The sequence below is a fragment of the Athene cunicularia genome, assembly GCF_003259725.1.
Source record: "Athene cunicularia isolate RWA chromosome 1 unlocalized genomic scaffold, athCun1 chr1_part2, whole genome shotgun sequence".
Lineage (NCBI taxonomy): Eukaryota > Metazoa > Chordata > Aves > Strigiformes > Strigidae > Athene > Athene cunicularia.
The window spans coordinates 50267789-50286276 of record NW_020799092.1 but is presented as its reverse complement, the minus strand read 5'-3'; the positions used below and the strand labels follow the sequence as shown (position 1 = coordinate 50286276).

Here is an 18488-nt window from a genome sequence, read left to right as displayed (position 1 = left end):
TTTGTATCATTATACAGGGACTTAAAATATAAATGACTGGCTAAAAGCAGTACTGTCACCGTACTGGTTTTGGTTGGAATAGAGTTAATTTTCTTCATAGTAGCTAGCATAGTGCAAGTTTTGGATCTGTGACTAAAATAATGTTGATAACACAGGGATATTTTAGTTATTGCTCAGCAGTGGTTGGACAGTCAAGGCCTTTTCTGCTTCTCACCCCACCTCACCAGTGAGTAGGCTCAGGGTGCACAAGGAACTGGGAGGGGACACAGCCGGGACAGCTGACCCCAACTGACCAAAGGGACATTCCATACAGTATGACATCAGGCTCAGCATGTAAAGCTGAAAGAAGAAAGGGGGGGCGATGTTCGGAGTGATGGCGTTTGTCTTCCCAAGTAACCGTTACATGTGGCTTTCCTGGAGATGGCTGAACACCTGCCCGCCAATGGAAAGTGGTAAATGAATTCCTTGTTTTGCTTTGTTTGTGCGCACAGCTTTTGCTTTCCCTATATAACTGTCTTTATCTCAACCCATGAATTTTCTCACTTTTACTCTTCCGATTTGCTCCCCCATCCCACTGGGGAAGGAGTGAGCGAGCGGCTGGGAGGGGCTTAACCACCTAGTGGGGTAAAGCCACAAGAGTAGCATTGAAAAAAGGATAAAATATAATAAAAATGTTAAATAGTATTTTCTTCCTCACTTTTTTTTTTTCTTTTTTGTCAGTCGCTTCTGTGACTGGACAGGAAGATCAGTTTAAAAAAATGACAAATTTATATAATGCATCAGAAAAATTACAAACCTACAGGGTTAAACACAGTAGTTGCTTGAGTTGTCTGACAAGCTGCATTTTGATGATCTTTGGTTAGCCCAGAAGTCTGTTTGGGCTCTTTTAAAATTATTCTAGAAGTAGACTGGAACCACTACTGCACAGGACACTAATAAAATATTACTTTGAGCATTACTTAGTTGAGAGTTACGCCAACTTTTCATTTGCCATATTAGAACTACCTCTTCTTGTGCCTGCCTCCTCACTGTTAGATGCCTCTCCCCAGGGGTCTTTGTGATGCTTGAGCACAAAACAGGTATTTTTCAGGTGAAAGTATTCAAAAAGATATTCTTTCCTTATTTAAGTACATAGATTACCATCAAGAAACAACACAGACTCTGTAGTTGGGTCCGGCTGAATTCTTTGATTCAGAGTCAGTAATTCCGCACTAAAACAAGTACAAACACTTGTGCTATTAGTTCAAGAGCTGAGAAAGGACCATGGTTACAAAAGATCAAACATTCCAGCACTCCTGAGAAAGAATGAACTCCAAGAATTATGTGTATGATTTACTGTTACATCTAAGTTACACCTATGTTAACTACAGAAGCTACACTGAAGATATTTTTAAGTCACTCCATTGAGTATAGCTTCATTTCAAAAGTTCAGTGTTATATCACATTCCTCTGCTGTTCAGAAAATGTCTTGATTTGATTAAGTCCTCCTTGCATCTGCAGTCTGTAATACAGTCTACTTTGCCATTTTTCTAACTGTGCTTTTGCAGTTATAGCAATGGAAGGGAGGAAGGCTAGGCTAAGGAGGACTCAAAGACTTCATCCAATACATCTGCTGCCCATCTGCTGCCCAGAGTTTGGATCAGTTTTATCTGGACCATTCTTGATAGCAGTCAATCTTGTCTTCAATGACAGGGAGGCTACAGCATCCCTTGCATGCATTTTTCCACTTCAGAACCATCCCTATAGTTAGAAAAAGTATCTTAAGATTTAATGACAGTCTCTCTTACTGTTAAATAAGATGGTTTCTTCTCATTCTACCCTTAGCAGACTCAGAAACACTCACCTCTTTGTAACCACTGATTTTGTGTTGGAAGAATACCTCATTCAGTCCATTCTTCTATAGATTTGGTTTTAAAAAACAGCTATCCCAGCCTTTCCTCATTTATCCAAGTCTCACCATTCATGTTGCTGTCCAACTGCCTGCATGTTTTTTACAAGGAGGTATCCAGGACTGTATGCTGTGTATCCACTGAAGCACTAGAGTTAAAATATGCCACAAAAAAAAACCCCATATACCAAACAAGCATATACCCAGTATTATTATTCTTTTAAGTCTTTTGTGGCCTTCCCACTTTGCAGTTCTAGATGACATTCAGAAGATAACATCTAGAGCGAAAACTGCTTTCTGCAGTAACATTTGTAATCATACTGCAAACATCACACAATGTTTAACATAAATTAATAAATGCACTTCCCTCCTGTAAGTGTGAACAGTATTCCCACTAAGGCTGCAATACTACCCTCTGATCCAATCACTACCTAGATGAATTCCTACCACACAATTTGACTGGGTCTCTAAAGTCACTAACATTTATTTTTTTTTTAAAATGTGTTTTCAGCACATCTGAAAACCAAACTAGGTACAGCACTGCATGGTCTAATCACACCTCTCTAAACCAAACAGGTAATCGTGATGTTTAACTGTTGTTCTTTCCCACGCTTTAGGCAGAGAGAGGTTAAAAGTATGGATATTTTTCTGTTCAAGTTCTACAGTGCAGGTTGCCAGTTCTATGCCAGGAAAAAGGCATAATTTTTAGCTGTTGTAACTACCACCACCTACAAAAATACAAACTAGGATTAGCTGTCCAAGACTGAATCCTCCATGAACTTGTTAAAGCTGTCTGAAGTCCTTTCTGGTTCCTTACTAAGCCTGGATTAGGCCTAAATTATCCTAAATTATTATTAGGCCTAAATTAGCCTAAATTACTGAGAAAATTTGTTACAACATCTGAACTGCAGTTTTATCCCCAATTCTTCTCCATCCACTGCAAGCAACAATACTGCTGTAATTTGTAGGGTTTATTTTTATTAGCAGACACGTAGATAGGCTTGAGAGTCTCAGAGCCTCTTTATTCTAAGACATGAAGAAAGCCATCCTCCTTCCTCTGTGACTGGATCCTCCAAAAATACACTAGTATTTCAGTTGTAATACTTAACACCCGAGTTAGTTATGACTAGATTCTGCAGACTACAATCATGTTTTTCTAGTTAACGTTGAAGTAAAGTTAATCCAGAAAGTATCATTTGATAATATTTTTATATGTAAATCAGTTTGTATCAAAATTATGGTACTTATGAGAACACTTTTTCTGTATTGATAGCTTCCAAGTAAAAGTACTGTTCTGAGTTAAACTTATTTACAGCATTACTTCAAAATCTTAAATCTGAAGACCATATTTCCTCCCCAACAATTTCACCTTGATGACTTTTAATTAATAAAAAAATGATAAATTTGGAGTAGAATATATTATAAGATTTTTATAAAGAAAAGTAGTGTTAAAGGTCAGTTCTCTCATCATTTTTCATGAGGCAATTTTGTAAATTTGCCTTTCAGAAGCTGTTCTCTTCAACACAGAAGTTAAGGAAGATAGCCCCTCATGCAAAGTAACTGCCATTACCTATGTCTCTCATGGCATAAAAACCAGAGAATGATTTGCTCCAAGTATCATCTGCAGCCATCTAATATTAGAATTTCTTAACTCCACTCCTCTCAGCAACAAAAGGCGGCAGTAAACATTTTCTCCGAGGTCAGCCCAAGAAGCACTTCTACTCTCTCTCGCTGCGTAACAGGGTGAGAAGCACACACCCAGCTTCCACCATCCATATATGTTGGTTTTTCCCAGGGCTTCCAGATATGTAATCATGGATGTGAACACCAGTGCTCTCCAAACCAATCCCAGTGAGGGTGTAGGAGTGTGCTGCAGTACGACCTAACAGCTGCATGTGGCAGCTGAGCAAAGTCAGAGACAGCAGCAACTCTTGATGTTATCTAACCTGTCTACTGTCCATGGCCATTTCTTTTTTGACAGGATTGAGTACTCCGTGCTCCATAAAAAGGCACCCTTTTTTAGATTCTTTTTAAGATAATGATTTTGTTTCAACTTTGATCTGAAGGATAATGGAAAACTCCTGAAAAATTATTTTCCAAGCGTGCTGCTGAAGTATATCTATTTAATAGGTGGACATATATGAGAAACTACAGACATATACATACATGGAAAAAGTAGGAATGAAGAAGGAATAAAGAGTATTAAAGACAGATTTTAGGATTGATGTGGATAACAGGAAGGTAAAACTGCTATGAAATGATATATATGGCATTTACTAGGATTAAAACAAACACAACCCAAACAAACCCTTCCATTATATTGAAGTCAGAATCATCAGGACAGATCTTGATGGTAAGTTGATACCATGTCTGCAGAAGTCAAACTCTACTGATGATTTTACAGAGGAATTTTAGACAATATTTTAAGTTGCCACCACATGGAGTTAAAGTTTTTGTGCTGTGCAGCTGGCAGTAGCCTTACTGAGGGAGACCTCCGAGCAAAACAGCAATCTGCCTGGATGGCAGATGAACAACCATACTCCTTGCAGCTGTTGGGAAAACCAAAACCAGAACTCTTGAAATTCCACTTAATGATCACCCACAGAATTTCATTTATTCATTCTAGTCAGATTTGTGAATAAGTCTTTTAATTTAGCCTCTCTGACATCTCAAAGCACTACCCATTACCTCAGCACAAATAAATAGATGACTAGGTCCTTCTTTGAAAGTCCTGTCATGTCTTTCTCCCTCATGATGAACACCACCATTCTGCCAGTCACAGCCTAAAGCCCAGCATCCTTTTTGATGTCAGCTACAGAGCATTTGAAAAACAGGTTATTACAATGCTCAGCTCCCCACTTACTGTGATACTCAGCCAGGCTTCACTGTTGTGTGTATTTCCAACCTGTCTACATATATATCTCACAAGACTGTTAAGATTTTCTAGTTGGCAACATGACCTGTCCCCCAGATATTACTTTCTTTCAGGTTTCAGCTTCCCTGGAAGAAATGCTCACTCTTAGACACAATCTAGCTACATAATACAAATAGCATAATTACATCTTCAAACAAGCTTTTAGCCATTACAGTAACACAAGAGCAACAGAACCACCAAAAGAGCTGCAATGTTATTTTAGCAATTATAGGATTTGGCTTTTACACTACCTATATCTTTGGATCCTGGTGGATATTCAGTTATATCCAAGTCCCTTTTAAGGACATGCTCAGATAATACAGTGCCCAAAGAACTGCATTTCATAGAAGGTGCTACTTCAGGTGTTCTCATTAAAGAAAAAACTTTCAGAAAGTTTTTTTCTGTGACTGATCATACTTTACATATTATAAAAGTACTCTTCCTGAATTTATTTTCCTCCTAAAAATTTAAAAGTCTTATTACTCTTCTTTTTAAGAAATAAATTAATTTACAACTTAGAAGGGACAAGATTTTGATTCTAGACAAAATTCTATCCTTTTTCTTTCAAAAAAAAAGTGTTATCTGACTTGCTTGGAGGCAACTCCAGTATTCTGCTGCTATAAAGAGTGAAAATTCCTAATGCCAGATAAAAATCTCAAGCTTTAGGGGGACTTAGAACTGATAAATAAAAGACTTTTATGAAAGTTCAACATAAAGCCTAAAAAAATACTAATCACAAAATTCAGAAAGGAAAATCTGGGCCCAAGTAATATTCACATTTAAATTTCATAACAAGGAACCAAATTTGACTGAAATTTTTGACAAGTCATGACATACAGGAAGGTGGTTTCCATATCTTCATTTTCCTTAAGAGTATAGTCCAAGGCATTAGAGAATTATTATGTTGTATTCTGTGTTGTGGCAAAGCCATTTTACACAGATTATGGAGATATTGTTTGTGTTGATGGAAAGTTGTATGGCACAGTGGAAGATGAGGAAAATAAAACAAAATGAACAGAACAGTGGCAAAAATACAAGAAAGGCTAGAAAAAGAGAAATTAATTTCACAGAAAATTAGTATCATACTTTATTGGACTTGAACATGAGTAGCTGAGTCAAAGTCCAAAATCAGACTCTGTTGTCATGACCTGTCCCCCAGATATTACTTTCTTTCATGTTTCAGCTTCCCTGGAAAAAATGCTCACTATTAGACACAACAGTAACCTAACAAGAGAACTATCTACCAGTGGCAGGCATGCTAACACTACTACAGGATGACAACAAAATGAGCCTTGTGCTAAATGAAGATATTTTGTGTTTCTGTTGATGTCTACTTGATATTTTTTAAAATTTAACAATAATAATGATGATTTCATGAGTTGATGATTAACATGTTCTACTTCAACACAATGCATCTGGTATCTCATTTAACACTTCCTTTACATGTTCCATTTCATCTCTCAATTACAGTAAAAATTGAATTGTATAGTTTTTCTTCCTGCCTTACTTGCTCTTGATTTGAATACATTGCATCTGGTTACCACCTGAGAATCAGAAAAACAATAGCTATTTCTGCCTGCTTTCAGAAGCCATTTGGTAGGCTCTGCTACCTCACGTGCAAGTCTTAAACATCACTGAAGGGTCTCTGCATGTACCTCTGCTAAGAAATTCACCATCAGCCCTTATTCAAACAACATTATCACTGTAATTAATGACAATATATATTAGAACAATGAGAAGTATGATCAGTTTATTAATTGCTGGGAGGGAACAGATAAACTACATTGCTCAGCCAGCATTCCTGTGACAACATATCTGGTACACACATCTAACTTTTATCATCTTTCAGTTAAATGATATACACAACAGACAGATGGCTGAGGCAAATCACAATTAAAAATACAGGAACGGTGGTAAATTAAAAACAGCAACAAATCAAGCCCAACAGACAATTCTGCCTTACCTTTCCTTCAGAAATCAATGGCAAACATGAACAGAGCTAGACCCTCACTATGTCTTTCTGAAAATCATAACCACAAGTACAAATTTGTGTCAAATTTACGAGACTGAAAAGCAATCCTGCTCTTTGCCTTCAATACCTCCTAAAGAGTATTTGGTACAGCCATTTTTATCATTACACCATTGCAGACATCAAATTTCTGGCTTGGCCAGACTTCAGCAAGTCTCATCTTTATTCCACAGTCACATAACAGTAGTAACACCTTTAAGAAATGAATTACATGAAGGCTGCAGCACTGGAGATAAGCAGTTGTTAAAGTGCAAGCATCAAGAAAGAAGGGTGGCAGAAATGGAGATAGGAGACTTCAGGGAAATCCAGTGTGAGCAAAAGAAATGCAGGGTTTTTTTCTCAGTTTCAAATAAATGGATAAATTCCTGGACACATTTTCCAAATGGAGAACAACAGATGTATCTGCGTCCATCCAGGAGTCGTGTTCACAAACCTCCATGAAAACCAAACAGCAACCCAAAGTGAATCCATTGTTGTTTCCAACAACTGGACATGGTGTAACAGACTGCATCACAGAGAGGATAGCCTCCTGCCTCTTGTGAAGCTCAGGAAAACTGAATAAATGCATGGGAATGACATAATCTGAATTCTCATTGAAAAGTAACGTTCGCCCCTTGAGAGTGACATTTTATTCACAGGTCTTAATAAAAGCTGGACCATATTATTAACAGGATGAAGGATCTCTGGTTTGGAAGCTACATTTGCACAAAGGGGTTGCACAGAAACAACCATTTGTTTACAATCTTTTAACAATTTAAAACTTCATTTTATGGATTCATCTTTTTTACATTAAGAGACAAGGTTCTTTCAATTAACCAATTACAAAAGTAACCAGAAATAATACATGCTTACAACAGTTGACCAGTTAGTTTTAGCCAAGTTTGCAAAAAAACTAAAAATGAGCAGAGAAAACACTGCATACCAGCAATTGCAATCTCCGATTTATCATTTTTATTCATGTTAGCAGCAGCAAAACAGTAGCTCAGAAAGTAAAGGAATAAGAAATACATGAGCTCTGTATTTCTGTCCGGTCTATAAAAAGTCTCACTTCACTTTTTCGTTTGATTAAAAACTAAGGTTTTTGTATTTGAACTTTAAAGAAAACTGGAAATACAAAGCAATATATACTGGAATGATACAGTACTGTCAGAAATTTTTCAAACTTTTTAGAGGCATATAAAAATTTAACTCATTATGGCACTTAACTAATTATCAGCTAAATAATTAAGAAAAATAACACAAATTATTTTAAATATTAATTGGGCACAAAAAAAGTTTATATTTTAGATAATAAGAAATACAACATTTTACCTACCTTCCCATGTTGAATTCCAGTTTGTTTTCAACCTAAGTCACTCCTCTGTATATTTTCAATTTACTTGATCAATCTTTCCAACATTAGTCATGTGCATAAATATGAGCATGCATGCAAATTTCTAAAGGACTGATTCAGCAGGAAATCTAAGTGCATGATCCTGATCTCTTTGAAATGAAAGGGCCATAGATAGATGCATGCTAGAACATACACTGCTGAATACAGCAGTCTATCTTAGCGGAGTCACAAGTCTCCGACAAATCCCGGTTTTCAGAGAAAGGCCTAGGAACTCCCATATTAAAGAACTACAGAATATTTTGTTCATTTCCTAACACATACCAGGTAACCAAAATATTTGAGTACTAACCTTTATAAGTGTTAGGATATGCTAATACTTTATGTTTAACAACTTTTAAATTTGGGTCTCAAAACCACTTTAAACCAATATTTATGAGTTGTGACTGGGGTTTTCAAAACTGCCACATATATACAGGCAGCTCAGAATGATTTTCACATGGATCTGACCACCCTTCAGCTTTTCTGAAAGTTTTAACTCTGCAAAGAAGTAAACACATCAGTAGCTTCACATTTATTTCATTCTCATTAAATGACTAAACATATTTAGGAATAGTATTAAGGACTACCTGCTCTTGTCCCCTTTCCTGCTATTCTGGTTTTATTTTTGTACTTTCACTATGTTCCCCTCTTACTTGTCCTTTTTCTAAAATGGAGAGTCTGAAAGTTCTGCAAAACCTCATGCAGAAGTGTTTTAGGAATGGAAAAAAACATGTTGTGTCTTTGAGATTAAGAGTTGAGCATTATGTTATGAATCTCAGTTTTCTATGTCTTTTGTCACTAATTGGGAGCAGGACTGGGCCATAAAATTATAGCTCCAGCAAAAGGTTCAACAGTTAGTATCTTTAAGCTTTATCAACAAAGATCATGTGCCAACTACCTATTCCAGTCCAGCAGTTCAACGGCATCAATTGCTACTTTTATCTGTAATGTTTTGGGTTTTTTTCTGTTCAAGAGTTTCCCCCATGAAAACAATGTCACTAAAATGTCATACAAAGTTAACTGCAACACAATGATTACTCAGTGGTAAAAAAAACCCCTCACTTTTAGCAAAAGTGGTTAGTTCCCATCCCCTCCCCTTTTTAAATTTTTTATGGACTTGAAACATTAGCATTCCTTAATAAAGGACACATTAAATATAAACACAAAGCCACACAACATGCATAAAAAAGAAGGGTTAAAATGCAACTGTATTTCACAGACACAAGTGACAGTCATTAAATTAAATTATCACACATACATTATAACTTATTTATTATTTCAACCTATACAGGCAACATAATGGAAAAATTTCCTCTGAACTTGATGAACGGTACACAAATATTTATTTTTGAATTTTGGAAACAAATATTTCCTTTCATTTTTATCAGAATTACCTTAAATGAAATCCACTATCTCAAGTCTGGTTTATGACATTATTTGGGTAGTGACATATGCTATCAGTTATCTCTGAAAAGGCACCCCCTATTTCCAAAGTTTAAAAAAATTAATAGCATATGATAACATTAAGATTTCAGACAGTGGGATATTAAATAAATGTGCTGTATTGGTAATGAGGTATTCTGAAGTTCAACATTAGGCAGCAGCAGAAGTAGAGGTAAAAGACTGAAGATGGTTTTGAAAACCAAGTTCACTGATTCTCAATTCCCTTTTAATATAAAAGATTATCTTTAAAGATATAAATACTTTTTTACACATTAGAAAAAGTGAATGAAGGCACTTATTACACATAGTAAGATTTTTTTTTCAATTAAAATTAAAACAAATATTTTACTTATTCAAGTTTGGGTTGCCTCTGCTCTTGCAGAAGTCAGTGGGATGCCTGACAGTAACAACACTGGAAGGGGACTGGAACATAAATTTTTACAAAATAAATTTGTGGTCATTAAAGTAATAATAGATTTCTTCCACTAGTGCAAAGACAGAATTACACTGAAATTATTCTGGAGCAGCTAAAATGAAAACTAAAGAACTATAGAAGCAACCACTTTAAGGAATATTACATTATCTGTCTGAAGGGCAGTAAGTAATAGCAGTAAGATATTTCTGACACTTAAAGGTAACTTAGAAGATGAGCTGATCCACTCTTTCTATGCCTATTTTCTCTGAAATCACAAATAGCGCTTACGAAATTATGTAAAAATTCTACGAGTGAGGAAAAAATTATCAACATTTCAGACAAATGAAATATAATTATCATCTGCAGGGGTTAAATCTTGCCTGTATCACTGTCAATAAAAACACCTCAGCACAATCAGATTTAGACTGTTTCCAAAGAACTCAGAAAAACTAACATTCTTAAACTGTAGTTTTGTGGTGGTACTTTTTAAATATAATTTGAATATTTAGTGAAACACTTGTCTGTGATAGTTTGTTGACTAACAAAGTAAAATCAATGTGACTAGTTTGTTGTCAGTGTTTTGGTTTTTTAATAGTGTTAAAACAGCGTAAAAGCACTCTGCACAAGTACTACTCTTGGGAACACTGTGTCTGTCCACTTTTAATCTAAGATCCCTTTAGCTACAGAAAGTATCTTTAAAAACTTCAAAACAATTAAGAGTAGAATCCTACACTTATTACCTGACTTCACAACTGGTATATGGTAAAATTTTGGGATAAACCCTTCAGGAGTCTTTACTTTGAGAAGAACTGCATGTATCATATCTCAACTCATGATATAAATATGAAGTAAAAAAGCAGGAAGCCCAACATGCTAAGAAAACAAATGTAAGAAAACAAAGTGCTAATGACTGCACTACAATTCCATCACACTAGAGTGTATAAAACCTCTTCCATTGGCATTCAAATAAAATTACAAATGTAGATGTTTTCACAAAAATCTAGGAGAAAATAAAACCCTTAAGATGGACCTTAATTTTGCTGTACTCTGAACTGTAACTGGTAGTGATTAGCAGCAAAGCTGTACAATAACTATATGTGAAACTGTTCAGATTAGGAAACTAGAACACCTCAAAAAGACTGACTGAGGTAAAACCGAGGACAGTACAGAGCAAAGGCATAACTGTTTGTATTTGTGGCAATACTTGTTACCTTCACATTACAGCAGTCTCCTGTGCTGCTAAGACATGCACACAGTAAACTAGCTGGTTTCAAATATGCTGTGAAGATTTACTGATAATAGATGGCCGCAGTGACCTTTAGGTAACAGTTACAATCTGGATTCAGTAATCCAGCTATGTATTCTTCCTAAAGGAGTAAGAAAGGATAAGAAACAAATATATATTTCAAGTTGTGACATATCTGGTTAAAATGCCTCTTATAAAATTTAGGCTGCTATCTACACTCATACAAGAGTAAAAGACCTAATGAAACACAAAGCTTCCAAGGTAACATCAACTGCTACCATCAGTTGCCTAAGCAGCAACCTTGCTGTTTGGCTACTTAGCTCTCCATGTTTGCCTACTTAGCTCTCCAAGGGCTGTGGTAAGCACTGAAAAACTATGGGGCACCAAAAATAAAATCAAACTCCTAAATAGATCAAAATTATTGTTCACATTTTCAGATGACAAACTTTCCTCACTATGCGAAGCTGGAAGGTATTGTCTTCCCATATACAAATAGCCTATTTTATTCTGTTAGTGTAATTCTTTCTCATGCTCCATAGAACATTAAAGAAAATATATAAAATTAAATGTACACAGCACATAAAAGTATATATGTATCAGGAATTTTGAGAAACTTAAACCTGTTTTCTGTTGCACAGCAACAACCTAGGAGGCATAGAAAAAGAGACTAGAAATGAAGGTATGACCATTTAACCAAGAGATAAATACCAAAACCTTAAAAGAAACTGAGATGAAAAGGGGAAGATTCAGTTAGTAGTTAAATACAGTCCTTGAAGTGAAGGCACCATAAAAAACATCAATTAAGCAAAGCATACTAGATGAGTAAAAGTTATCACCTGTTGAACAGCAGAAGGAAGAGTAAAACAAAATGCATGTTCAAATTACACATTTTGCCCAGGAACCAGGCCAGGCCTTTGGCACTGGAAATCTCCTAACTTTCTATTGTGTGTCAAATTATTTCCTAGCCAAGTACTGATAAAAATACTATTTTACTCTCTAGTATAGGTACTTTACATTGGTGCTATATCTGAAAGCTTTGCAAGATTGTACATGTATCTGCACTATGTACCTGAAGATTTGTTGTATCTAAACATAACCATTGACCCAACTAACAGTTGATTTGATTATATTCCCACATAACTTTGTCAGGTAACAGATGATTGTTTGGCTAAGAATACTAAAGCATGTGGATACAGAAAATGCTGTTCAAAGGGAAAAAATAGTTTAGTATTAGAAGTAACAAAGCAGCATTCTTGAACTCAATTAAGATAGATTATTCTACAACTCTTCTAGCACAGAATTTTTAAACCTGGTCATTACGGTTAATTTTTAAAATCTTACACCTTTGCAAATTTGTAATACTCTCTCTTGCCATGCTTTAAGTAAGAAAACAACTTCTTGTCATTAGGGTCAGAAAACCTGAACCACTCTGATGAACATTAATGCAATAAACCAGAACTCTTACTGCATGGACTAAACACAAAAGCCTAATAATGCACTGTGGAAAGAAGGGATACAATAAAGATCAATACTAGAACAAAGTACTCTAAGCTAGCTGTCAGAATGCTATGGATTTTTTCTTGACATTATATAACATGACATATGGTTTGCATTATTTCTTAGCTTGTAATTTATTAATTCTTTCATGCAGTTTTGGATCACTGCCTCAATTCCTTCACCAGTGAAACTAACGTAGTATAAAAGAAAAATCCAAGATATATGGGCCAAATTTACTAGTGGTGCAACTCCACTAAAATAAGCAGCTATATTTACCACAAGTCTCATTTAACTTACAAAAACATTATAAATATTTATATATCAAAATATATACATCTGTTTTGTAATTTTTGTATATCAGAAAAGAGGTAGTGTACTTAGATACATGCCAATTAGGCAATGAAATCTTAAATCAAATGTTTCAAATTTTAAAACATTTGAATTTAGGAATGTTTGTGTAATATTTATCAACCTCATTTACATTAAGAATCACACCAATATTCTTTGAATACAAGGCAGACTCCGTCAAGATGCACAGACTGGGTATAAATCCACTCCTTTGGGTTTTGATTAAAAAGGGGGGGTGGGGGAAGACATGAGCATGATTCAGTTCTTAAAGAAAATTCCCTTAGAAACTTGCACAAAACTATGAGGGTGGAAGAAGTAACATTCTAAAAAGATCACTATCAGAGTCTCTCAATGACCTCCAGATCAATTTCAAGCTACAGGCAATAGGATGCGTTTCCTAGCCAGCATCCCTGTAAAACTTCAGAGCACCTTTCTGGCTTAGATATCATGATATGAAAATTCTGGACTGAATAAAAGTTTCAAAGCTTCAAAGAATCAAAGTTTCCAGATATACATAATATTTCTGAGAAAGTGTCCTAGAGTGCTATGAGCCTTTAGAATTTGAGACTTGCCTCACATGTGTTTGGACAACTGCAGAAACAAACAACAGAGGAGTACATAGCCTCCAAGCTTTGTAACAGCTCCAGTAGCCATAGACAGACACTATGGAGTACAACAGCCCATAGCTGCTAAACTGCAGAAAGCATCAACCAGAAATCTGGTTTCAAATCATAAACAGAGCCTTCCTTGCCTGCCCTATTTCCATTTATAAGTTATGTTTAATTTTAATTATGTTGTGTAAAATGAATCAAAAACTGAAAGAAATACACTTACAAGGCATATTGCTAAAAGGTTTCTATCCTCAAATAGCTAGTGGAAGAAGTCAGAATGCCCCAACATGGAAAGGAGCATAGAAGACACTAACAACTGATAAACTAGAACAATGCTTCTACATGGTAGAGCAGGTTCTTGACTCAGGATTCTGTATTATTCTTAGCTAATTTTTCTGAATCAATTTCTGCTGGAATCTAAAATCCAAGAGGAAGTTATCTGGCTATGTAAAAGCTGGAACAACCCATGAGGCAGAGCTTTTAGTTCAGATATAGTTTAGACAAAACTACATCAGAATGAGGAAAAGGATTTTTAAAGCAATTTTGATACTCATTTCTGAGCTGGTTGGGCCAGAGACAGGGTCATTATTCAAGGAGGTCAAGGAGTTGTTCCAGGTAAAGCAATTGCTCAGAAATTCCCTTCCTTCTACTCACCCTCTCCTTGTATTGCATGTCAGAAGTAAAAGATGGCAGAATCTATTACGGCAAATTACACTACATGTGGGAAGTCTTGCATTTCAGTTTCTACTCAAGTTTTGACATTGGAATCTCACTAGTAGATATAAAAATGTAATGCATTGCTGTCCAGACACATAAATATTACTCAATACTTTTATCAAAAATATAAATAGTGTTTTATCTGGTTCTTACTGTCTTTTACAGAGAAAGGAATAAATGTAGATATGACATCTTGATGACTGCAGCCTCCCAAGACTGTCCAGTCATTAATGGTCCCCTATATTAGAGCATATTGTATAGCATGCCAGAAAGGCCTAAGATGGGCAGAGCCATGAGCTATTGCCAAACTATCATATCACCACCCATAGGTGAAAGCTAAACAAAGCCATTTACGCTAGGCTACAACAGTGTTTCTGTGACTAAAGCTTTCACTGTTTCATAATAGTTGTCCTCAATTAATAAATTTTGCTGTTTGAATAGAGACAAAAATCAACTGAAGTTTGTGTGTTGGCAGCCTTCAAACTAGCTAAATTACTAAAAAGTGACAGCATATTTAATATGTGGGCCTGTTTTTATTTCCTGAATCTGCTACATTTGTTTCTGTACACCACCATATGACAGTGTGGTGAAATTAAAACTACTACTGAATAATCATATATAAAACAGAGGCCACAAACTCTCTCTGATAACTAAATTCCATTCTAAACTTAGGTTTTGAAGGACTTTTTACGGCTTTTGATGTGAATTGATATAGAAACCAACATGAAAATCTTAAAACTTCATATCTAAGTTACAGTAGCTTACAGGTAACCTATTAATGCAGGACAAACTGCATCACTGGGGGAACAGGCTGTGAATAACTTTCGATCTAAAAGCAAAACAAACATTGAGCTCGAAGGCAACTATGTGCTGAATGCCCTGCTTGCACCTGAAGTACATACATCAACTAAGCATTAGCAAGTCACCAGTAACTATTTGGCTAATGGCTAAATGAGATACTCTGTTGTCTGTTAAACACAACCCTGAAACTCAGTTTTGCACAGTGGAAGAAAGAGGTAACTGGTAAATTATTAATTCAAACGTCATTTTAAAGTCTATTTTCAATAAATTAGAATAGATTATATAAACATTAATAAATTATGTAAAGTTTAAATTGGATAATATTTTGAAAAATGTTTCCATGTTGAAGAACCAAATTATATGATTTTATCAATAAAAAAAGAACTGCTATCCTAGCCCATCTCCCAGGGATGTTAATGACACATTTTTAACTGATTTTGATGGAACCAGAACTGGATCCCACCTCCTTTGATTCCCATTATTCTCCTTATTGAGCACAAAAATAAATTATCATTGTCAAATTCACAGCCTAGGAAATATAATGTACTCTATATTGTAGAGCTTCAGCATGTTAATAATCTGCTAGAGGCAATTGTAAAGATTAATGGTGATTACTGTGGGCATTTTTACACATTAATAGACAGTGACATGTAGACAATAACATATTATAGTTACATACATAATTATACATAGACAGCTTTAATTAGTCACTGTTTTTAAACCACAAATCTAAAATTTTATACACAAATATACATGTAATACGGAGTAAATGTTTGATGACAGAGTGTAATATACAAGTGTGTGAATTATTTTATACTTAAATATACTATAAGAAAAAGTTATGCACTGAAAAGCTTTTTTTTTTGTACAAATATAAATATGTAAGTAATACTACAGTATAAATTACAGCATACACTTTCAAATTTAAACACAGACCAAACCATAACCTTTCAAAATAGAACAGCCTATTAGGTATTGCTATTGGCTGTGATGATTTCTGATTATTTTCAAAATATTCCCTATGATGTTTTATAGAGCATGATACTGTTCCCTATGAAGTAAATGGCTGTTTCCCATTTAATCCAATGACTGCAGGAACAATTGCTTAATAAAACCACATAGACTATATTCCACGTGCATTATTATTTCACTGTTATCAAATAAAATAATAATATAATTTTTTTAAAGGCAAGGGGGAATAGAGCAACAGAAAGAATAAGAAAGCAAAAAATATTAGCGAATGCTATCGTACCGATTTCCACGGTCCCCGATGCCATGAAACATCACCAGGGCAAGAATGCACATTACATTGTGCCATATTAGGTGGCTTGTCTAGAATTTCACAGTTTTGATCACCCAACATTTGGCCAGTAGGAAGCTGACAAATCACCAGTCTTGTCTTTATTCCATCTCCACAAGTTTGAGTACACTGAAATACAGAATGTTATATGCAATATTTTTGTTAAAAGAGTCATCACATACCATTAAACCAAAAAGATACAGCAATAATCAGTACATGTTATTATTTAATATGTCTATTTTCATATTCCCTGGACACTCAATTCGAATAAGGATTCACAGTCTGATCTCATAGAAAGAAAAAAACAATTCTCTCACCAAAATGTTTATCAAACTACATTTTTATAGATTATCAAGTGGTTTTCTACAAAAAGTCTCAATTACAGAGAATCTACACTAGCAAGAAGTAACCACTTGTAAGAATAAATGTGTGTGTGTGTGTATATATATATATATATATCTATATCTATATATATATATATCTGATAGGAGGAAAAGATGGAAATTGGTGATAAAGCTAGTTTTCCCAGCCAGAAAAGGGGAAACTCAGACACTGAGTACACTTTCTCATAGTCTAACTTAATACAGACTCAATGTAAAATACTTATAAGGATGTGTTTTCTGGGTTTCAGTTTTCCTGTAATTCTGCAATATCAGGCAAAAAATTCAAGTTTGATTTCTAATGAGCTATTAGAAACAATCTGATCAAAAGTGAACATGTTCCAACAGATTATAGCCTTTTACTGTATTTCAGAGATTCTAAAGTAGACAAAAACTGCGGCATCTGCATTAATTTGATCCCAAGTCTGCAGTTATGGACAGAAAAAACATGACACTCAGACTGGCCTTGAGAACTAAATGGCTAGATCTGACTAAAATAAGAGAAACAAACAAGTCACTCCATTTTTCTTCTTTTCCCAACTCGAGATATTGATGTATCAAGGATAAGAAAGAAGAGATGAGAGGTTAGATTAGAACGAATGCCAAACTAATCAGCCTTAGCTCCTTCAGTAGTGTTTGAGCAAGAACATGTGGTCAAGATAGAATATTACATTGCATGAAGAAACTATTCTTTGTCCAATAATATATAATGTTTCATCAAAACATTCTAACCCAGTCACACCATTTAGATTCATTACCCTCTCTTCATAGTTCTAATTTGTAACTACAACCCAGTAGATACTACTACTTGCAATTAATCCTAGGCAGTACCTATGAAATTTGATGTAATAAAGTTTCTTTATAGCTTCTTTTGCTCATTTTTGACTAACTATTAAGCTGAGGTTTTTCTGCATACAATTAATCATTTTGTAAAGAGAAAATTATTTGGTATGTCTCAAGAATCAAGATGCTAATACAGCACTCAATTATAGGTTATACATCTTTAGCCTCAAACAATAATTACTTCTTTTGGATGTATATTTATACTACTGATATTTACACTACAGTTCTGGATTTGATCAAAGAACAGCTTAAACAGGTTGAAACTCATTCCTTTTAAAAAAGTGAAAAACATGGTGTTCAGTTCCATTCACAGTCAAATAATTACGCTACTATTTCAAAGTTTATGTGGCAAATAATGTTTCCCTTTGAAAGTGAAATGATCTTACTTCTCCCCAGTTCCCATAGTTCCACCGTGGGCAGGGTCCAGAATCACAGTGTCTTGACTCTGGAGGTTTTGTTGCCTCATCACAATAACTAGCGCTTCTTCCTTCCTCATCTTGACATACTACAACTCGACGGTGAAATCCACCTGCACAAGTACTAGAGCACTACCAAACATGTAAACATATGTATCAACACTCCATTATCAACACTCCATAATCAGAAATGTGTAAAATATGTTGGTTAAAACAACTTACATTTTTTTTTTTTAACATTAACTTTAAAACCTGAAATTTGCAAATA

General features: G+C 35.0%; 1 protein-coding gene across 5 annotated transcripts in view; it reads right to left on the bottom strand.

Annotated features, from left to right (window-relative positions):
* ADAMTS20 (ADAM metallopeptidase with thrombospondin type 1 motif 20) overlaps positions 1–18488 on the bottom strand; it is a 97332-nt gene that overhangs the window by 19750 nt on the left and 59094 nt on the right. For all 5 annotated transcript variants that reach the window (XR_003400378.1, XM_026868133.1, XM_026868134.1 and 2 more), the window contains exons 26-27: positions 18191–18352; positions 16534–16710 (exon numbers count right to left, since the gene is read on the bottom strand). Coding sequence is in view for 4 of the 5 variants with exons in the window: in XM_026868133.1 (XP_026723934.1) it covers positions 16534–16710; positions 18191–18352 (339 nt within the window). In the remaining variant the exon portion in view is untranslated. The remainder of the gene's footprint in view (positions 1–16533; positions 16711–18190; positions 18353–18488) is intronic.